General features: G+C 44.0%; 1 protein-coding gene across 1 annotated transcript in view; it reads right to left on the minus strand.

Moving 5' to 3' along the window:
* The window catches only part of LOC147015030 (uncharacterized), an 80,583-nt gene that overhangs the window by 41,852 nt on the left and 15,853 nt on the right, over positions 1–22,878 (minus strand). The window contains exons 3-5 of the mRNA XM_085849203.1: positions 5,667–5,742; positions 5,335–5,501; positions 4,808–4,954 (exon numbers count right to left, since the gene is read on the minus strand). Coding sequence (XP_085705329.1) covers positions 4,808–4,954; positions 5,335–5,501; positions 5,667–5,742 — 390 coding nt within the window. The remainder of the gene's footprint in view (positions 1–4,807; positions 4,955–5,334; positions 5,502–5,666; positions 5,743–22,878) is intronic.

Raw genomic sequence — 22,878 nt, forward strand, 5'->3', positions numbered from 1 at the left:
AGGAAAAAATGGTCTTCAAGAGTTAAATGAGATTGGGGATGAAAGGTTTTCTGCCTAATAAATGATTCCATCTATTAGATGAAGGTGAAGATGAAGATGAAGATTAGATGGAGCTGACAATTCTAAGCCGTGGAGAAAATGTAAAAACAGGGTTGATGAAGTTTGTATGAAACACGATATTGATTATGGAAATAGCAGGACATTGGAAGAAAAACACGAAGCTGGTAGAAAAATGTTGAATAATTTGTCTGATACAAAATCCAACGTAAAGGCCCAGTCACACCTTGACGTTTTAGCTAGGAATGGCAACGTATAAAAACGCACATAAAACGTTGGCGTACGCTGAAATTTTGATGTTTTTTTTAAGTTTTGGTCGTATTCATAACGTGTTGGTCGTATGCATAACATATTAGTAACGAGCACAGAACGTTTCGTTGTGTTAAAGATAACTTATACCAACGAATGCTTAGCCTGTTGTCGGCGTTCACAAACTCTGCCCAACGATAGTTTAACTTAGTCATAGCGCGCTGCACGTATCACCGACGAACTCGTGGCGTTCTCTGTTAAAAACCTGCCGCACGCAGATTTAAATCATAACCGCCTGAAAATTGGAAGTGTCATCATCGCAGTCACACCTTGACGATTTAGCCAGCGTATGCCGACCTATGAAAAATGTGTCTAAAACGCTGGGACACGTCGAATACGGTATGGGTAAGTTGTGTATACGTTAGCAGCACGATGAAAAACAATGAAGTACGCTGGCATATTACGTGGTACGTATAGTACGTCGTGAAATTTCAAGCATGCTGAAAATTTTACGACGTATTCGACGTATGGCTCACAAGTTCCGCATACGCTGGCGTAAGTTCTCGGCACGCTCCGCGATCGTTTACAGACGTCGGCCACACGTTACTTGTAAGTTACTCATAAGTCGAAACACGTCGAGGTAATGTTTAGCATACCCGAAACTTAATTTTTAACCTACGAGTAACGTGCTTTGAACCTATTCGTGGCGTGCTTTGAACCTATGTGTAACGTATCTCAAACGCACATTGGCGTATGTAGACGAATTTGATTGACGTCTTCCGGACGACCACAAAACTTACTGAACGTGTTTCTAACTTACATCTACCGTATAATGGCGTATTGGCAGCATTTAGGGGAATTGGTATATAAAATGGGCTTCACAAGAGGAACCTGTCAGTGTTCCTAACTCCATGTTGAGTAGATGTCAATGTCACTGGCAGTGGCAGTGGCAGTAGAAGTAGTAGTAGTAGTAGTAGTAATAATAGTAGTAATAGTAGTAGTAGTAGTAGTAGTAGTAGTAGTAGTAGTAGTTCGAGAGAATTTAGTGATGTCGCTGTTAGTAGTAGTAGTAGTAGTAGTAGTAGTAGTAGTAGTACTAGTAGCAGTAGTAGTAGTTCGAGAGAATTTAGTGATGTCGATGTTGGTAGTAGTAGTAGTTCGAGAGAATTTAGTCATGTCGATGTTGGTAGTAGTAGTAGTAGTTCGAGATAATTTAATGATGTCGATGTTATTAGTAGTAGTAGTAGTAGTAGTTCGAGATAATTTAGTGATGTCGATGTTGGTTGGTAGTAGTAGTAGTCGTAGTAGTAGTAGTACTTTCAAGTAACGTGTTGCAAAGTGTGAACAACGTTCGTGTAGCGTGCTTACAAAACGTTACTCATAGGTTAGAAATAAGTTTCGGGTACGCTAAACATTACCTCCACGTGTTTCGACTTATGAGTAACTTACAAGTAACGTGTTTAAACGTGTGTCAACGATTGCATAACGTGCCTACAACTTATGGCCAGCGTAGCGGAACGTGTGAGTCATACGCCGGCATACGTCGTAAAATTTCAAGCATGAAAATATTTGAGGAAAACCCAAAAGTTCAACGTTTAAAGCCAGCGTACTACCACTTATGGCAGTGTTTTTCAGCATGGTCTTAACATATACAAAACGGACCCATAACGTATTCGACGTGTACCAGCGTTTTACACAAATTTTTGCAAAAATCGGCATAAGCTGGCTAAAACGTCAAGGTGTGACTGGGCCTTTAAGAGAAAAAAAATGGATAGGTTCATTGTGAAGCAGTTGATAGGTGCTAAATTAAAAATGGGGCTTGGTAATGCAAAAAATTATTGAGCTCTGATGATGTCATCAAGACTGAGGAGCAAGCTTACAAACCTTCAGATGAGAAGCTTTTAGCTTATGAATTACATCGACCGATAATAATCGCAAAGTTTAAAAGGCGAAGTTCCATTCCAAAGCAGTTGATTACATATGATCTGCCAATTTAATTGAACTGAAAAACGACAGGGGATACAGGTATGCGTTTACAATTATTGATTTAAGGTCAAGTTATGCATTTAATGAGCTGAATAAAACTTATATTAGTGATGAAGACCACCAACATGCACAAAATATCTAGGAAAAAGTTCCTTTGAAAAATAAAAAAGGCACCGCTCTTGCGAATGCTTTTATTAAATATCTGTTGGAATGCTAACAAAAGCCCAAAAAATCATGGACTGATGAGGGAATAGGGTTCTATAACAGAACATTTAAGAATTTCCTTAAAGATAATGATATAACATTATATAGCACCTTTAATGAAGGAAAAGCCATCATTATTGAGTTCTTTAATCACACTTTGAAAGAGAGATTATACAAAAACTTTACTGAACTCGGTTCTCAACAATGGGTATCTTTAATTCAGAACATTGGAGATAATTACAATAATGCAGTTCAATTCTCAACAAAAGAAAAACCAACAGAAACATTTATAAAATTACAATATGAATGGGAAATTAATCAGAGAAAACCAAAGTTTTAAGTTGTTGAAATTGTCAGAATATAAAAGTGGAAATCACACTTTGAGAAAGGTTATACAAAATTACCCCCGTGTGGGGGTGACGGTCATCTCTATAATACCACAAGTTCTCAATGTTCAGTTATGACCGGACTACTGCGCAGTTCTACTGCGCAGCTCGAACAGCGCAGTTTGGTTAAAGATGACTCGGTATTTTGGCGAGCGCACAAAATTATATTTTGAAAATAAATGCCGACGTTTACATTTCGGGATTTGAAACTTTTGCACCTTCGGCAGAAAATGTATAAATATAAAAGGCTAAAAATGTGTTTTATATTTATATTTCATTTCTCCTTCCTTCCTTCTTTGCGAATCGCATCGGCGATTTTGGCCATCTTCCAGATCACGTGACGATCAAACGGGAAGGAAATTCAAAAATCTGTCCAGTTAGATACAAGATAATATTTTTTACTATCATAATCAATAAACAGTTGCCGAATATCTTGTAGAATGGCAGACAAGATAGGTTTTGAAAATGGCGATTTTTATAACTTACGTGACCTCGTGACCTTGACCCTGACCCTGAACCCAGACAAAAGTTATATCGTTGTGCAACACTCATCGACCTCAACCCACATACTTAGTTTCATCAAGATCAGAAAGAAAAAAATGTTAACGTACGGACGGACATTTGGTCCGGCTTTATTAGGTCATCTCGGAAAAGATGACCTAAAAATGGTGGACGCATCAACTTTTAAAAATAATTGATGTTTTAGACACAGTTCCTTGGACACATAAATTGCTTGATTTAGAGGGACATGAAATGTTGGGATTACTTTACTAGGAATTACAAAAGACAAAGATGATTAAAAAAAGAAAAAAATTGGATAATTTAAGAAAAAATAATAATAACTGAAAAAAAATTAAACAATGGAAAAAATTAAATAATTGAAAAAATAATAAAAACAAATAATTAAAAAAAATTCATTCTATCCCTTTGTTGTCTCCACCCACACACCACACCCACACTCCACACACCCTATTTATTCCCCCACTCCTCCAATGTGCCCCACCCTCATCCCACCTCTTCCCCTTCCCCTCCTCCACACACACACACACACACACACACACACACACACACACACACACACACACACACACACACACACACACACACACACACACACACACACACACACACGCCCTTACCATTACTTCACCGCAATTTAATGTCTTCCCACTTACGAATGACATCTCACCATTCATATTCAATATGTCGATATACTCACTTTTTAAAATAAATGTATATAATGCATCTACATTTATAAATTCTGACCACATTAGCAACTTCAAATATTGTGGAATTGATACATTGAATGGAAACAGTGGTATTGTGTGCTGGCACAGTGTGCTCCAGGGGGCTGCTCAGCTCACACGTTTGGAGTCAGTTAAGCATTGGAAAAGCACAAAATCCATCCATATTATTCTCTGAAATACAGTCAAGTGAGTTTCTGAACATGCTGTCTCCTGGCACAGGTGTGAGGTTTAGCAAGCTGAGTGAGAAAGTTGCCCAGGACAAACTTGCTCACGTTTGCAATTGAATTTTGTATCTCGTCTTATTTCTGCCAATAAAGCAAATCAATGGGAGGAGGAGGAGATTGGGACCACACTGTGCAGAGCGTTGGTGCTGCTTAAGCAGTCTCCTTGGCTATTGGGCACAATCCTGGACCGGTCGCCACTCTGACACAGTATACCAGCATGCTGCCATTCGTTTTGCCGACCTCGGAAGGATGACAGGCCGAGTTAACCCTGCCTGGTGTTAATTCAACAGCTGAGCTGGATTTGAACTCAGGACCCTTCGATCCAAAACCCACCACCCTAATCATTAAGCCAACACCAGGCATATCAATGGGTAAGGTGTCATATTTATTGGTTGGATTGTATATTAAATGACAGAACTCTTGGAACTATGAGTTAATGAGACAAAACTCTTACCTTTTATCAAACTGTTTGAGCAACATATCCAAGTTGACGCTTTCCCCAACTCTCAATTGAGTCGTAGGCATGAATGGGTTATTCTGAAGTTCTTTGCAGCAATCCATAAAGTTGAGATGAACCATTTCTTCCATCGCTGAGTCTAAGCTAGGAAGGAAAAATATTTAATTAATTTTAGGTGCAATCACAAACCGACCAGTATAACCAAGTAATTACACATAGATATATATATATATATATATATATATATATATATATATATATATATATATATATATATATATACTTGTAGACAAATCATTCACTCATCATAGGCTTGGGGGAGGGAATCGTGAACCGCACGCAGTGCAAGCTGAAACCTGTTTGAATGTTTTTCTTGAGCTGTAAATACACACAAGTTGCTTTTTCAAACAGAATTCTTTCCAAAGCCATGATGAATAATAATGGAAATATTAATATTCATCATTTAATAGCCCCCTACCACATAATAGTTTTGAATATCATCAATTAAATAAAATAGGTCACACCTGTCGGATGGCAGTTCTTTGAGTGGGACCAAAAACTCGGACATGAATATGGAAAACATGTCAGTTTCTGCATCAAGGTCGTTCAAAAAGCCTTCAACCAAATCCATGAACTCACTCCCAGTTTCACGAAGAACATCATTTTTGTTTATAAATTCTGCAAGAGCATCCTGTGAAAATGAGGATATACATTACTTGTTTGTTTGTTTAGAGTCAGAGTTGTTTGTTTAGCATTACATTTTAAAATAAATGGAAAAATAATAGTTAAACAATTTGAGGTGCAATGACAAACAGATCAGTGTTGCAGGAGGACCGGGGCAAGCATGTCCACTTACCTCTCGGTTGGAATTTATTTGAAAATCAACATCACAGCAGATATGATGAGTCAACGAGAGTTTGCCAAACCTTGACCTCCACAGTTTAAATATAATTTAGAGTGGGGAGGGCCATCAATCTTTCCAGAGGAATGTTGGCATGGTCCTAGTACTTTTCCACCTCCACATGCTATAAGTGGGAGGGAAGGCAAGCACACCTCGTACCTTTTCCGGGTTTATGCACATGTTTTCCAACAAAAATGTGATCAGCCTCAGAATCTCCTAACAATAACTTTCTGTTGAAGCTGTGATAATAACTATAAACATTAAGATGGCAAACAAGCTCAATTGAAGTTTGAAAAAAAAAACCCCCCAAAACAGAACCACCCACGACCTAATTCAGTGTCAGCTGCGACACCGAAATCCGCAGCATTACTTGGCTGACCTGGCTTTAGAAGTCTTTTTTTTTTTTGGTAGGATTGTCAACTCCACAAGCAAGTACCAAGGATTGCGTTTCAGGATTTATTTTTCACAAAGGACATAAACCGCAAAGAAGGAGAGAGGGTAAACAGCTTTTTGTTTCACTGTATATACTCTTCCAGAGTTCATCGATAGGTCAGGATATAAATGGAAGGAATCTCTGTTCAAGTGGGGGTATAAATAGGTAAGAGAAAGAGGGTGAAGGGTGGGTGGTCAGGGGTGAGGGGTGGTGATGGGTGGGGGTAAAATAAAGCAGGGGTGGGTTAAGAAAAAGTTTTTGATGAATAGTTGAGGCTCATGGAAGAGCTTGGTCCCAGAAACAGTTTAATGTGGAGAAGCTGGTGCAGGATGAGTGGAAGAGGTGGGGAGGAGAAGGAGAAGTTTGTGCCAGAGTAGATATCTGTTTGTGAGAAAAAAAAAACTCACTCCTTTTTATTGACAGGGTCAAATAGTTTTTCCCTGAGTTAACATTAAAGTCATTGGGGGAAATGAGATAGTCCTTGAATCAACAAAATTCCCCTACTTCTAACATCTAATATATAAAGCTCACTCCAACCACTGACTTGAACACTGACTGATATTATAGATCGGTACCTTCCAGGTGCCGTAGAAAGCTGAAATTTTGCGGCGTGCTGACGGACATCAAAGCTGATACACCAGGAAACTAAATAATCACAGAACCATCAGAAAGCATCCATAAAAGAAAATAGAAATAGATGAAAATAAATAAATTTTAAAAATGCAGGTGAGCGACCTGAGACAATGGGGAAGTATGGTAATTTTGCATGCCGACAGACATCGAAGCCGAAACAACAGGGGGAAAAAAAAATCACAGAACCATCGGAAAACATCCGTTAATGAAAATATAAATAAATGGGGAAAAAATGAAAAAAAAAATGAAAAAAAAATGCAGATGAGCATGCCTGTGCTACATCCCACCATGCCTGCACTAAATCAATACCAAATTAAATAAATCCGTTACACTATTGACAATTTCACAGGAGAGGGGGAGGTGGAAGTGTTATACATGCAAATCAAATTCATATTAATACATTTAAAATTATTATTATTACTATCAAAAAAATTTGGGATGGGAGGAGGGCATGAAGGAGATTGTAGAGTGAGGCATGCACAAACACTAAATGCACATTCATCTTTTGATGAAACCCTCTCACAGATATCAATGTCATTACACAAGTACACAATCACCCATCCATTTGCAAACTACCTGCAAGCCCCGCCAATATCCTTGTATCACTGTTTGTCCAATGTATCTAGGTACCTATCGAATTCCAACATATGTACCATTTCTGTTGCCACTACTTTTCCAGGGAGACCATTCCATGTATTAACTACTCTCTGAGTGAAAGACCCCTGCCTTAGTGGCATCCTCACACTCCTCTTCTTTACTCTCGGTGTACGCCTCTGGTCCTATTACTGTCGATTCTGATGAAAAGCTGACCTCCTAACAAATGTTATCCAACCAGACAAATATTGCCTGTTCTCAAAGACCCAGAATGGCCAGAAAAATGAAGGACAACCAAAATCAATTGTTCACTACAGGTAGATTGTGTACCTAAGCCACAATGCGTGATTGCACACCAATGTGTTCATCATTTATTATTCTCGGTCGAGATCCGTTTTTAAAACATTTTACACCTTCTGTGTCAATCTATGTTTTATTACACATTGCTGCCCTCAACGATGTGCACACCATTCATCATCATCTGGGAAATACCCACAATGCTTTGCACAACTCTGACATCATTACCTTCGCACTCTGTGAAAGGTTATGTTTTGGTCGGCGTGTATTTATTTATTTATTTGTAATCTTGTGATTCGTATAACTCAAAAAGTATTAAACCGAATTGCATGAAATTTGGTGGGATGATTGGTTATTAGCCAGGAAGCATTCGATTAGATTTTGGGATTGTTCGGGTCAAAGGTCAAGGTCAAGGTCACGAAAGGTCAAAATCGTCTTTTTACGATAACACGGTCAATTTTTATTCAATTTGCATGCAACTAACGCCAAAATGTTCAGAATTCAACGCCTCATCTTGTGATATGCAATATGACACAATGACACCCATACTCTTGTTACCGGTTAGGGGTCAAAGGTCAGGGGGGTCACGACCTTGAAAAATATGCGTTTTTTGTCATAACGCGGTCAATTCTTGTCCGCTTTACATGAACTCAGCACCAAATTGTTCAGAATTTAATGCCCAATCTTGTGACACAATGACGTCATAACACATGTCACCGGTTGGGGTAAAATGTCGGGGGGGGGGTCACGCCCTTGAAAAATATGCGGTTTTCGGCATAACTCAGTCAATTCTTATTCAATTTGCATGAAACCAGCATCAAACGAGATTACCTTCTCTTGTTGAAACGTTATATTCACCGAGCTTGCGAGTGAAGACTTCGCAAAACGACGTGGGTTGATTGTTGTTTAGTCCGTAGCCCCCGAAAGTCGGGGGGGGGGTCATGACATTATAGATATGTGGTTTGTGTCATACGACCATTCATATGAAACCAGTTCCCCACACTCATACCAAGAACAAAAAAAGTAGTGGCGGCGAAGGTATGTGCTCTATGAGTGCCCATTCTAGTTTATAGATGAGGTGCCAGTTTTTACCTCTACCACTACCACCATAAACGTCCATTGAACCACCATCGCATGTCCACCAGTAGGGTAAGAATACTGATTCTGGCTCACTTTTCCCCATGTAAATGAATGGGGGATTTTCAGCGATGAAATTTTTCTTTTTTTTCCCTAAAAAATAAATCCCCTTTTTAGCCCAAGGTATATTTATTTGTCTCCCCTTTTAATCTAGGGGCTCTCTATTCAAATAACCTATGCAACAAGATAAAGATTTGTTCAAGTAGTAAAGTCGTAATGTGATTTGTTAAAGGTGATTCTAAAGAAATATCTAAAACGTCTAAGCCTCGGGACACTCTTTATCAAATAACCGATGCATATTGTTTAGCTCACTCATTGAACCTATAAACATTTGTTCATTCTCAAAATTCCTTCAATAGTTTAATTTTCTTTGCACAATAATCCCCATCTAAAATATTTAAAAACAAAACATTTGAATCTTTATATTTTTTAAGATACCCCTTTTGTGCCATTACGAAATGATAAACTTCTCTTAATGATCTCATCTGACCACCTCCTGAGTTGCATATCATTTTGAGATTGGAGTAAATTATTTTTCCATTGTTCAATTGATAACCATCAAATTTTTCAGTCCATTCAAAGATATTTATTATTTTCTTTACATCCTCTAACTTATTGGTTTTTAAATTGATTCGCATATTTGTTTTATTAACCTTTGTTTTAGATATTTTTTCAATAAGACTTATTTGATATTTTTCACATTCATTATGTTTTCCATTTATATACCAAGACTGAGATTTTCTCCACTCTTTAGTTTGACTAATACTTGGTTCGACCATTTATATATTGTGAAAAACGCGGCAGTAGCCCTTAAAAAACCTAACCCATCTTCCCATCGTTAAAACTTGTGTCCATATGGAACACAATCTATTCTATTCACTCTATCATGCAATACCCATATGGAACACAATCTATTTTATACACTCTATCATACAATATCCATATGGAACACAATCTATTCCATTACACTGAACAAGAAAATTTTTTTACTGGAGATGTGTAAAGTGATTTAGACTAATTTGGGTACGCTGATTTCAAAAATCATAACCGTTTTGCTGTATCACGTCAGGATTTTCAGTAACAGAAATATTCCCATTGCCTAGAAGTCAGGATTTCAATGAAATTTACAAAAATTCATTTATTCATTTATTTCATCATGAATGCTTCAAAATTATAGAAATTACAGAAAAACTCCACTAGAATGTAATTAAAAATGCTTTAGGCATTTGGCTTTGCGTTTGTGCTGCTCTGTGTCAGTTTCACGATGCAGGAACCAGCAGAAATCGCCCATCATGTTCGGGTTGTGCCGCCCTTGGTAACGCGTCTCCATGAGTGAAATCTCTTGGTGGAATCGCTCGCCGTGCTCGTCCGAGACTGCTCCCAAGTTGTCAGGGAAGAAGTTCAGGTGCTGGTGTAGGAAATGGATTTTCAGGGACATCCTGGAGCCAAGTTTCCTGAAGGACTCCAGCAGCTGCTGCACTATTTCTTCATAGTTGTCCGCGCGCTCGTTCCCCAAGAAGTTGTCCGTCACAGCTTTGAAGCTCCTCCACGCTGCCAACTCCTGAAGGATTGGTTGGTTACATGGTTGGGGACGCTTGATGAGGGATAAGAATTTGTACATTGCTTGGTGACATCGTTGGGGATGCTTGATGAGGGATAATAATTTGCACATTGCTTGGTTACATGGTTCGGGATGCTTGATGAGGGATAATAATTTGTACATTGCTTGGTTACACAGTTAGGGATGCTTGATGAGGGATAATAATTTGCACATTGCTTGGTAACATGGTTAGGGATGCTTGATGAGGGATAATAATTTGTACATTGCTTGGTTACACAGTTAGGGATGCTTGATGAGGGATAATAATTTGTACATTGCTTGGTTACACAGTTAGGGATGCTTGATGAGGGATAATAATTTGTACATTGGTTGGTTACATGGTTGGGGATGCTTGATGAGGGATAATAATTTGTACATTGCTTGGTCACATGGTTAGGGATGCTTGATGAGGGATAATATTTTGTACATTGCTTGGTTACAGAGTAAGGGATGCTTGATGAGTGATAATTTGTACATTGCTTGGTTACATAGTTGGGGATGCTTGATTAGTGATAATAATTTGTACATTGCTTGGTTACATGGTTAGGAATGCTTGATGAGAGATAATAATTTGGACATTGGTTGGTTACATGGTTGGGGATGCTTGATGAGGGATAAGAATTTGTACATTGCTTGGTGACATCGTTGGGGATGCTTGATGAGTGATAATAATTTGTACATTGCTTGGTTACATAGTTAGGGATGCTTGATGAGTGATAATAATTTGTACATTGCTTGGTTACATCGTTGAGGATGCTTGATGAGGGATAATAATTTGTACATTGCTTGGTTGCTTCGTTAGGGACGCTTGATTAGTGATAATAATTTTAACATTGCTTGGTTACATAGTTGGGAATGCTTGATGAGGGATAATAATTTGTACATTGCTTGCTTACATGGTTCGGGATGCTTGATGAGGGATAATAATGTGTACATTGCTTGGTTACATGGTTGGGGATGCTTGATGAGGGATAATAATTTGTACATTGCTTGGTTACAGGGTTTGGGATGCTTGATTAGTGATAATAATGGGTGCATTGCTTGGTTACATAGTTAGGGATGCTTGATTAGTGATAATAATTTGTACTTTGCTTGGTTACATCGTTGGGGATGCTTGATGAGGGATAATAATTTGTACATTGCTGGTTTGCATAGTTCGGGATGCTTTGATGAGTGATAATAATTTGTACATTGCTTGGTTCCGGAGTTTGGGATGCTTGATGAGTGATAATAATTTGTACATTGCTTGGTTACATCATTGGGGATGCTTGATTTGGGATAATTATTTGCATATTGCTTGGTTAAATAGTTGGGGATGCTTGATGAGTGATAATAATTTTAACATTGCTTGGTTACATAGTTAGGAATGCTTGATGAGGGATAATAATTTGTACATTGCTTGGTTACATGGTTCGGGATGCTTGATGAGGGATACTAATTTGTACATTGCTTGGTTACATAGTTGGGGATGCTTGATGAGGGATAGTAATGTGTACATTGCTTGGTTACATGGTTCGGGATGCTTGATGAGGGATACTAATTTGTACATTGCTTGGTTACATAGTTGGGGATGCTTGATGAGGGATAATAATTTGCTCATTGCTTGGTTACATAGTTGGGGATGCTCGATGAGTGATAATAATTTGTTCATTGCTTGGTTACATAGTTGGGGATGCTAGATGAGTGATAATAATTTGTTCATTGCTTGGTTACATATTTGGGGATGCTTGATGAGGGATAATAATTTGCTCATTGCTTGGTTACATAGTTGGGGATGCTTGATGAGGGAAAAGAATTTGTACATTGCTTGGTTACATAGTTGGGGATGCTTGAATAGTGAGAATAATTTGTAAATCGCTTGGTTACATAGTCGTGGATGCTAGATGAGTGATAATAATTTGTTCATTGCTTGGTTACATTGTTGGGGATGCTTGATGAGTGATAATAATTTGTACATTGCTTGGTTACATAGTTCGGGATGCTTGATGAGGGATAATAATTTGGACATTGCTTCGTTACATCGTTGGGGATGCTTGCTGAGGGATAATAATGTGTACATTGCTTCCTTACTCAGTTTGGTTGGTTTATGGCTTTCATTTTGTTTCTTGGAGAAAGGTGTGTTTTCAGAATCAGCATCGTTCTCCACAAGTATTATTTGGTGATTGTTTGTGACACATTTGTTTGTGACACATTTGGTGGCCATCTTCTACTCTGAGGTGTTTGTATGATGTTTCATTGTCTCGCTCCTCTATTGTTGTATTTGTGTCAACCTTTATGTTGTCTGCTGTTGTTGGTCTAACTTGTATGAATGTGCACTTGGCACACTTATCAAGGCCAAATTCCTTTTTAATGATGTCAGAGTGCTAATTTGAGTTGTTCTGCCAATTTTTCTTCATTTGGGGCAAAGAGTTTTAAATCGTCCATGTAATGTAGATGTTTCACCTTTCTTGTCTCTTTGGACGTTCTCTTATTCGATGTCAGGATATATCCGTGTCGTCATTCATGAGGTTGCTCAGTCAGTTCAGGGCCAGGCAATACAAGAGGGGCAAAAGGCTGTCTTCCTGAAAGATCCCTCAACGTATTTTCACACTGGGCATTTTGATTTTTCCTTCCGAGTGCTGAAATATCAATGTGGTCTGCTTAAGCTCCATTGCTTTCTCTATCCCTTTGATTATTTTTAGATCATCGTGGAGGATCTCCAAGTCTTACTCATGTTGTTGTTCTTGTGGACTTTTTTGTTTCACAGCCTAAAGTTTTCATCAAAACTTCCTGAAACTTGGCATATATATGTAAAAATACCCTGTGCAGACAGTACCCATCTCCGATTTTGAAAATTCCTCCTAGAAAAAAAAGTTATGACGTCAAAATATCTCCGCTAATGGAAATCGCCTCAAAAATGATCTCCGAAACCATGCAAGCTTTTTGAATTCTGTTTGAGGGAATCGAACAGGGCATTAGCAGAGATTAATTACTGCACATATGATACATCACTATGACATCATATCAATTTTTATGATGTCATTCCTATTTTTGACATTTTTTGTTTCACAACCCAGAGTTTTCATCGGATCTTCGTGAAACTTGCCATGTGTGTGCAGAAAGCCCACGCGCAGGCAGTGACCATCTCCGATTTTGGAAATTCTTCCTAGAAAAAAAGTTGACGTCATAATATCGCCGCTCATGGAAATCGGCGATACCATTATCTCCGAAACTAGTTTGTTTCACAGCTTACAGTTTTCATCGAAACTTCCTGAAACTTGGCATATATATTGTTGCGGATTCGCGCCCGCCGGCGTGCGGACGGCCACGTAACTCGAATCGCGGCACGTCGCCCACCGGACGGACAATCCAGTCGTGACCCTCTCGGACTAACGCCGGGAACCAGTCACGGGTGGACCTTTCGGTCTCACCGCGATCGTGCCAATCGGCCCCCGCGTGGGATAGGGTTGCTCGCCAAATTCGACCTACCTAAGTACCCACACGGAGGGTAGACCGGGCGATCGCACCTCGCCGCAGGTCGACTTCGGACACGGGCCACTTTAAGCGACCCGTTCCGTACTATCGGGATAACCGAGCGGTGTTATTCGTCGGCCTCGACGGTTCGATTAATTATCGGGCGTTTTAGCCCACGACCAACCCTTTACGTGAAGCAAGATGGAGATTCAATAGAGGAAAAGACGAAGCGAAGCGGGAAAACAGTTCAACAATAAGCACATTTATTTCGCGATGAACGGAAAGCACACATATACAATTCCACCAAAAGCACATGTAAAAGAAGAAGACAATGCAATATTACACAAAAAGCAAATGCAACAATGCAGATCTATCCGACTACCGGGCACACGGCAACACTTATACAATTTTACTTCACAGACGGCGCCGACAACACATATTCCCAAAGCAAAAGAAAAGAGAACCACCCTCCAGGATGAGGGGGGTAGACGGGCCTGGGGCCGAGACCGTGTCGGGCCTACCCGTCTGATGATGAGACGCGGAGCAGCGGTGGTGCCTCAACTCCGCGGGCCTCGCGGACAGTGTCTGGTAGGGGGTGGGAAGGGGGCCCCCTTTGTCGCACTATCTCAGCGCGGGGGGAAACAGGAGGGGGTTGCTGATGCTCGGGGGAAGGAGGATTTCACCCTGTCTCGGGTCCCGCGGCGAGCGTCTCCTCCTCCACCTCGGTCGCGTTGCTGGCCTCTCCCTGTGCCGCTCCCGGCACCGACGCGAGCACACCCTCGTCCGCCTTCGCCGCCGTCACCTCTCCACAGCTCCGTCCTCTTCACTCTGACTAGTACCACTTCTTTCCAGCTCCACCGACGACTCTCTTGAACTCCGCACACTCAACTCTCAACTTCCAACTGAACTCAACTTGACTGACGAACGCAGCCGTTTTTATAAGCCCCGTGGCTTCGCTCTTTCACCCTTGACCCTCTGCCTCCTACCCTTCACCTCTCTTGCTGGCTCCCCATTGGCCCGAGGAAAAGTGGGCGTGAATGCTTTTTGATCCATGAATTTGCATATAGCGACCGCCCTCCAACGCCCTGGAGGGGGGGCCAAATCGCCCCTCGCTCACCGATTGGACGGAACAAAAGTGGGCGTGAGTCGTTTTTGATCCGTTTTCTGTGGAAAGTCCGTGATGTTTTTGAACACGCTGCTCGGTGCGCGCCCCGCACGAGTCCAGCATCGGCGCCCACGAGTGGCGCGAGATGGTGTGGATGAGATGGTGGCGAGTTGTGACGGTAAAGGTCGTGGCGGTTGTGGTGAAGCGGCGTTGTGGTTGGTGGTTGTTGTTGTGAAGCGGCATTGTGGTTGGTGGTTGTTATTGTGAAGCGGCGTTGTGGTTGGTGGTTGTTGTTGTGATGGCTGTTGAGACGTGGTTGGTGGTGGTAATAATGGCAGCTGGTCCAAAATGAAGATAGTAAAAGAAAAACGGCTATCCTGAAGAGTCGCAGCCCGCATGAATGACATTTATTCCCTCTAGACAACGGGTTTGGGCCTAACTACACATATACTTACAGAGATATCTCACCTAAGGGACCTGAATGGTGGTTTGTGAATTTCGTCAACCACAACACTACCCCCTCCCCTTTTTACAGACTCGTCCCGAGTCGTCAAATTTTCGTGTGCCATCATGTGTAGTTTTCCCCTAGTACATTTTACCGACGGATCCCTGAGTGCGACATTCATGGTATTCGTGTCCCCAAAATAAATAACCTAAAGGGCTGAGTAACTACCTAAACAAACTCACTCACACGGACGACTTAAATAAAATTGCCGGCGCTAAGACAAACATGCCGGGGGCGCACTCCTATTTACAGTACATCTTACCTTAACTTACAAATTTTACACTAAACCATGGCCCAGGATCAATGAACTCTGCAAAAAGAAAGCAGTTAGCAGGGAGCCAGGCTGCTCGCATGCAGTCTCTGGCTCAAACAATGCAGGTGACAGGGAACGTGGCCGGCTGCTCACACGCAGTCCAAGGCCTTCCTTTTTGAACTGAACGCAGTGAACCACAACGGTGCATGGGCTGCACAAACGTAGTCTCCGTGCCAGCTCAAGTGGCACACGCAATGAACACAACAAATGGATGGATGAATGGTTTGAACTGAATGCCGTGAACCACAACAGTGCATGGGCTGCACAAATGCAGTCTCCGTGCCAGCTCAAGTGGCACACGCAATGAACACAACGAATGGATGGATGAACACAAACACGGTGCACGGGCCGCCAGTGCAGGCCCGTGTTGTAGCTGCCAACAGGGCAGTTCTTGCAGCTTGCAAACTGTTGCCTTGATCCTGGCGCACATGGCAATGAACAGGGGGGTGGGGCAAAGCAAAATTGAACGGGGCTGGTGAACATGGGCAGTGGGCATGGCATGGCAAAGGCAGCAGGCAAACACAGCCCGCAGAAGAAGGCCGCCGCAGGCAAACACAGCCGGCAGATGAACTGGCCGGCACAGGCCTTGAAGAAAAACAGCCAGCCGGCAGATGAAGTGGACCGGCACAGGCCTTGCAGCACAGCAGCTGCAGATGAAGTTGGCCAGCCTTTGCCGTTCCGTGGAGGTTGGTGGAGGGAGTGCGGCGGTGCTGGCCACTTGGAAGGCGGGCTCGGACCTACCTACCTGTCTCCCTCCCAACCTATCGCCTTTGCCTGTCACTGTACATACCCACTCCCTTAATTTGTCCAACCCCAATTTAGCCCCAACTTATTTTTTTATTTTTACTTCCCCACTATAAATCGTCCCCTAACCCCCTTTATCGTCTTTGTTCGGCTAACCTATCCTGTCACCTAGCCTACTCCCAACCCCTACGTTCCCTTCCCGGAGGGGAGTAAGGGAGAGCTAACGTCCTGTGTCGAGGCCCAACTCAAGCCTCAGAATGGCCTCCCCAGAGTTCAGCGATCTATAACCAAAGTGGGTCCAGCGGCCCACAACGAGAGCGAGGGGATGGATGGTGCGGAGGGGTACACTTCCTATTCTACCCTACCCATTTAACTGCTAAACTACCCCGGGGCTTTCAACAAGCGCCTCTCGCTTAAACTATTGGTTCTAACAACCCAGATTCCCGTCGCCTGTGTTGGTGTCCTCACAATTTCGGGCCTCGCCCCCCAATTTTCTCTCCGTGCCCTCACACGGTCTCATGGCTGGGACACGTGGCTCCCTTTGGCAGGCACGACCCTCTGCCAATTCCCCAGCTATGGCACCCCCGGGCACTACACTACCTCCGAGCCTACCAGCTCCCTAACACCGGGGAGTGCCCCCATGGCACCTCCCCTGAAACGCACACGTGGCAGGCTGGCTTCCCAGGCCCCTTTCCGAGGGTCACCCGTGCCCACAACACTGCCCACGCGGCTAATGGCGCCCCGGGCCCCCGCACCAAGCAGGCGCACCCGTGCCCACTACGCTATCCCGGCCCCCCATGGGCCCTTGGCCTACCACGGCCGACTAGCCTGGTGCCCGGGCCACCCACTCAGCGATACTCACCTTTCGCAGCCACGCTCCCAAGCCCGTCAACAGGGCTCCTGCACCCCTCCAAACGGGTTTCGAGCCTACACTCCCACCAACAACAAAACGACTTCCATATTTGTTAATTTGACTAACCCCCTAACTCACTCTACACTGACCCCGGGGTCCCTTGGGCGGGAGTCACTCCTCCCCCCAATCACTCATCGCACCATGCATTCCCCATTCGCTCCATTCACACAGACTCGCTGGCCTCACTCACTCACCAAGCACATGCTTCCACTTCACTCACCAACTCTTCAACACACTCACCGCTGAACTCTGCCATCCTTCTGACTCCATCCCCTAACTAACTCGTGCTCCCACGTCGTCCCTTAAACTAGTAGCACGTTCCATTTAACACTACGTAGCTAAACTACGTCCCCTCCACACATTCACAAGTCTGTCACTGTCTCCAAATAATCCCATTAATCCATTTCCCAACCTAAAGCTCACTAAATCCCTCTACCTAATCCATTCCACGGACTCCATGAGGACTTACCCCTGCCCCATGAAGTCGGTCTAACTAAGCTAACCCTTCCCCCTAACTAGTTTCCATCCTGTGCCCTAGTAAGGGGGTCTTTCACCCCTTGCCCAGGAATCCTGTGCACCCGAAAGTGAGGCTTGCTTTTTTTTATTTTTTTTCCATGCGCAGCACCAGCGCGGCAACTCGCGCACTTTGCACCTGCCCGTGACGTCATGCAGCTGCACGTGTTCCTCGTCCCTCCTTGGACGGTACCATCCGGCAGGGATACCCCTCCTGCCGGATTCCAACCCCACGTGCAGCCATGACGTCACCGTGCGCATAAAAAAACACAAGCCCCACGTCTCGAGGGGTTCCCCACGCGAACACATGTGCTTTGCCCGTTGGAGCTTAACACACACACACACACACACACACGATCGCGTGGAGAACCCGTCCGGTCCAAATCCATAATCCTGCCTAAACTTTGTCCGTCCGCGGGATCGGCAAATCCACCGCTGGCGTTTCTGGACCGGGACTTCACTCTCGCAATCGAGCACGTGGGGGCCTCGTGCGTTGCACAGCACGGACCTCGTGCTCACTGCTGGGTGAACCCGGCACGGTCCCCGAAACAACTACAGCCGCTACTCGGCTTTCTTTCCTCTGTCGTCGTCGTCGCCATTCCACACATGCACACCTGCGTGTTACGACGCTAACACTCCATTCCATTACATTCACACCGGGAGACGCGGCTGCGTGCTCCCGCATGCCCACCGACATCTCCCTTACATACCGCTCTCTCACACACACGGTCTCCCTTGCATAAACCATACCACTCACACGTGGTGCTCCATTAATTCTGGCCGTTTCACTCACACGTGCCTCACTCACACACGCGGGGGCACTCAACCGCGGTGTTTCATCCACACACCGTCCCTCACTCACACACGCGGGGGCACTCAACCGCGGTTCCTCATCCACACTGGCCGTTTCATCCACACACACGGCCTCTTCCACACACGGTGCCTCATCCACACACGGCGTGCTGGGAAGCACACACTCCGGCACACTCGCCACCACACCACTCACACACGGGGTCGCTTCCCAACACGGGAAGCACTCACACAGGGACAACCACACTGTGGATTCGTGTCCCCACAAGGGTCTCCGGGGCCTCTATACCCCCCAAGCTCGGCGTGCACCCGTTCGCAGCACTCCTCCCCTCAACCTCGCAAAGCACGACCGAACCCACCTGGTCGTGACTCGCCTCAAGGGGGCATACTCCCTCCCCTCGTTCCTGGAGGAGGCCATCCCGCTGCTCGCACTGGGCCTCCACCCAGTCCGCGAGCTCACCCCCATTATCCTCCACTACCTCTGTGTGTGTGTGTGCGTCACTAACCTTGTCCAATTCACCCTCTATCTCCCGTGTCTCTATACATTTTATTCTTTCTGTCGTCTCCTCGTGTCTATTGGTCTCTGCTTCTTTCTGGCGTCTTTCCCTTATCTTTATGTAGGTCAACCTTGCTTTCTCCTTAAGTCGCTCCCGTCCTTCCCTGTTTTTCACTCCTTGCTCTTTCACGATCTCCGCGTACCTCATCCTTGCTTTCCGTATTAATTGTTCTTTTCTCTCCCTCCCAATTACTTTCACCTCGTCTCTTGTCTCCCGTGTCTCTATACATTTTCTCTCCTTGTTCCTTATTTCTGTCTCTTCCTGGTTCCTTTCTCCTTCCCATCTGAGTCGTTCTTTCTCTCTGAGCCCCATTAGCTGTTCGTTCTCCCTCCGGAGCTCCTCAATCTCCGTTGACTCCGGTCTCGCTCTCCGTTTTAGTTGTTCAATTTCACACTCATATAGTTGTTGTTTTCTCTCCCACTGTTCCTCCTGCTCTTTGTTTTCCAATCTCATTGTTTCTTTCAATTGGCTCATTTCCTTCCTGTGTTTCATTCGCTGTTCTCTCACTACTCTTCCTCGTTTCCTCTCCTGTCCTTCCTTCTCCAGTTTCATGGTTTTCTTCATTTGGTTAATCTCCTTTTTGTGTTTCATTCGCTGCTGTCTAATTACTCTTCCTCGTTTCCTCTCCTGTCTTTCCTTATCCAGTTTCATGGTTTTCTTCATTTGGTTCATCTCCATTTTGTGTTTCATTCGCTGTTCTTTGTCTATCTCCTCGTACTCCAGCCTCAGCTTTTCTTTCAATTGGTCAACCTCAGATTCATGTTCTTTTTGTTTTCTATTCCATTGTTCCTCTCGTTCTTCCCTCTCCAATCTCCTTGTGTCCTTCAATCTCCTGATTTCTCCTTCCTGCTTCATTCCTTGCTCCTTCAACTTCTCCTCGTATTCCAACCTATTTTTTTCCTTTTGTCGTTCCGTTTCAAATTCATACTCTTTCAGTTTTTTATTCCACTGTCTCTCTTGTTCCTCGTTCTGCAATCTCATCGTTTCCTTTAATTGATGGATTTCTTTCTCCCGTCTCATTCCTTGTTCTTTGTATTTCCTATTCCACTGTCTTCCTTGTTCCTCATTCTGCAATCTCGTTATTTCTTTCAGTTGGCTCACTTCCTTCTCCTGTCTGATTCATTCTTCCATCATTACTCTTTCTTGCATCTCATTCTTTCATCTGGCCTTTGCTTCCAGCTGTTCGATCTGTACAGTGTGGTTTCTTAAAGTTTCATTTTCCGTTCTCTTCCTTTCCTCTTTTAACACTCTCAGTTCGTTTTGTAGTTCCCTCTCTTTGTTCTGGTGTTTCTGTAACTCAGAAACTTTCTTTTCCAATTCCTTTCTCATCTCTGCACACTCCGACTTTGCTTTGGCTTCTAATTGTTCAATCTGCTCAGTGTGGTTCCTTAACGTTTCATTTTCCGTTGTTGTTCTTTCTTCTCTCACCATCCTCAACTCGTTTTGTAATTCCCTCTCCTTGTTCTGGTGTTTCTGTAACTCAGAAGCTTTCTTTTCCAATTCCTTTCTCATCTCCGCACACTCCGACTTTGCTTTGGCTTCTAATTGTTCAATCTGCTCAGTGTGGTTCCTTAACGTTTCATTCTCTGTTCTCTTCCTTTCCTCTTTTAACATCCTCAGTTCGTCTTGTAATCCTCTTTCTTTGTTTTCGTGTTTCAGTATCTCAGAAGTTTTTGTTTCTAATTCCTTTCTCAATTTGCGTGCTTCTTCACTCATTTCATCTCTTCTTTCCACCGCTTCCCTCCTCAATTCGTCCCTTTTTTTTACTGTATTCATTTAGTTTTTTCTGCCATTCCTTTCCCATTCTAATCTCCCCTTCCAGGATTTCTCTTTTAAACTGGCTTGCCCTTACCTCTCGCTTCAGTAGTTCCAATTCTCCATCTTGTTCGCGTTTTTCCTTTTCGAGCTTTGTTTTCCTTTCTCCTTCCTCCCTCAATTCTCCCTGCAGTTCTTCGAACTGTTCTGACTTTTCCAGCAATTCCTCCGCCCTTTCCTCGAGCTGTCTCTCTCCTCTTTTTATCTTCCATTCTAGGCTTTCTCTTTCCTGATTGCCTGTTCTTATCTCTTCCTTCAATTGTTCCAACTCTCCACCGTGTTCACATTTTTTCTCTTCCAACTGTATTTCCCTCACTCTCCCCTCTAGTTCTTTGAACCGCCTTGCTTGCTCCAATAATTTTTCCATTAATTGTTTTACTTCCAAGTCGTGCTCCTTTTGTTTCTTTTCGAGCTCGGTTTTCCATTCTTCCTCCCATTGTTTCCTTTCCTGGGAGATACCAATCTGCTGTTCCTCTATTCTTTTGTTCAGTTTGCTCTTCGCATATTCCAACTGGCGGGTATAAAACACTACCAAATTCTTTTTCCCACGTAATTTGTCGACTCTATTGGCCAAGTCATGTTTTTGCCACCGAATTCATTCCAGTAAATCGTCCAATCGCTGTGTCCCCCCGTACACGCAATTTTTCTGAAGCGCGTCTGCGTGCCGTTGTGACTCGTCCACTCCACGTTGCACCTCCTCGATATATTCTTCATAACGCTTCACCTTTTCCAAGACATCCCCCAATTGTGCCTGAAGCCTGCCAATGCTCGCATAGTCATCCTGCCACGCCTGCCATGGCACATGCCGTGACCACGTGCCTTGAACCGGTGACTGGGAGCTCACGCCATGTGCTGTGCCATTAATATCAGCCCGCTCCGTGCTGCCATTGTGCGACTCCGTTTGCCGGCAAAGTTCGTGCTCAAGCCGCTCCCACTGACCACAGTTAGTGGTGGGGTTATAATTATAAAAAGAACCGACCTGGGCCATGGATCCTACATGACGACACATACCTAATACCCCCGGCTCCCGCTCGCCTTGAGACGCCATCTTATTTCTCATAAAGGGTTAATTTAGCTCGCTCGTAATTTGGAGGGAATCGGGGGTCGCTTCTCTCACTCCTGGACCGATTCCCGTTAATTTAGCTGGAGACAGGAGAGCCCGTTTTCCCGTTCTCCAATACCAGTGCCGCGAGGAGGTCAGGTCAGGTATGGGAGCATGTGCCAGAACAGCGCGTCGCTGCGTCCACTTTCCGCCGGTACTCCGGGGGCCTCCGTCTGGCCATCCCCCAGGCAGATGCCAGGCCCATCCCCATCTCCTTGAGATGATGGTCAACCTGCTGCAACCATGAGGCACGTGGTCGGCCCACTGGCCTCCTCCACTCATGAGACTCCCTCGCTGAGAGAATCTGGTGAGCAGGATCAGCGTCAGGAAAACGAGCCACATGTCCATACAGCCGCAGCTGACGCTCACGGACTATGCAGGTAACAAATCTCATCCGAGTCTCTCTCAGCAACCGCTCGTTGGACACAAAATCCGACCAGCGATAGCCAAGGATTCTCCGAAGAGACCTGGTACCAAAGGAATTAAGTCTCCGTCTCAGATCCTTGGTCAAAGTCCAAGTCTCGCACCCATAGAGCAAGACTGGAAGTACCAAGGACCTGAAGACTCGGACTTTCGTCCTCCCGCACAGGTACCGGCAGCGCCACACCCCATGATCCAGTGAATCCATGACTCCCCAGGCCCG

This window comes from Eptatretus burgeri, chromosome 12 (assembly GCF_056783735.1).
Source record: "Eptatretus burgeri isolate ZD-2024b chromosome 12, Ebu_testis_v1, whole genome shotgun sequence".
Lineage (NCBI taxonomy): Eukaryota > Metazoa > Chordata > Myxini > Myxiniformes > Myxinidae > Eptatretus > Eptatretus burgeri.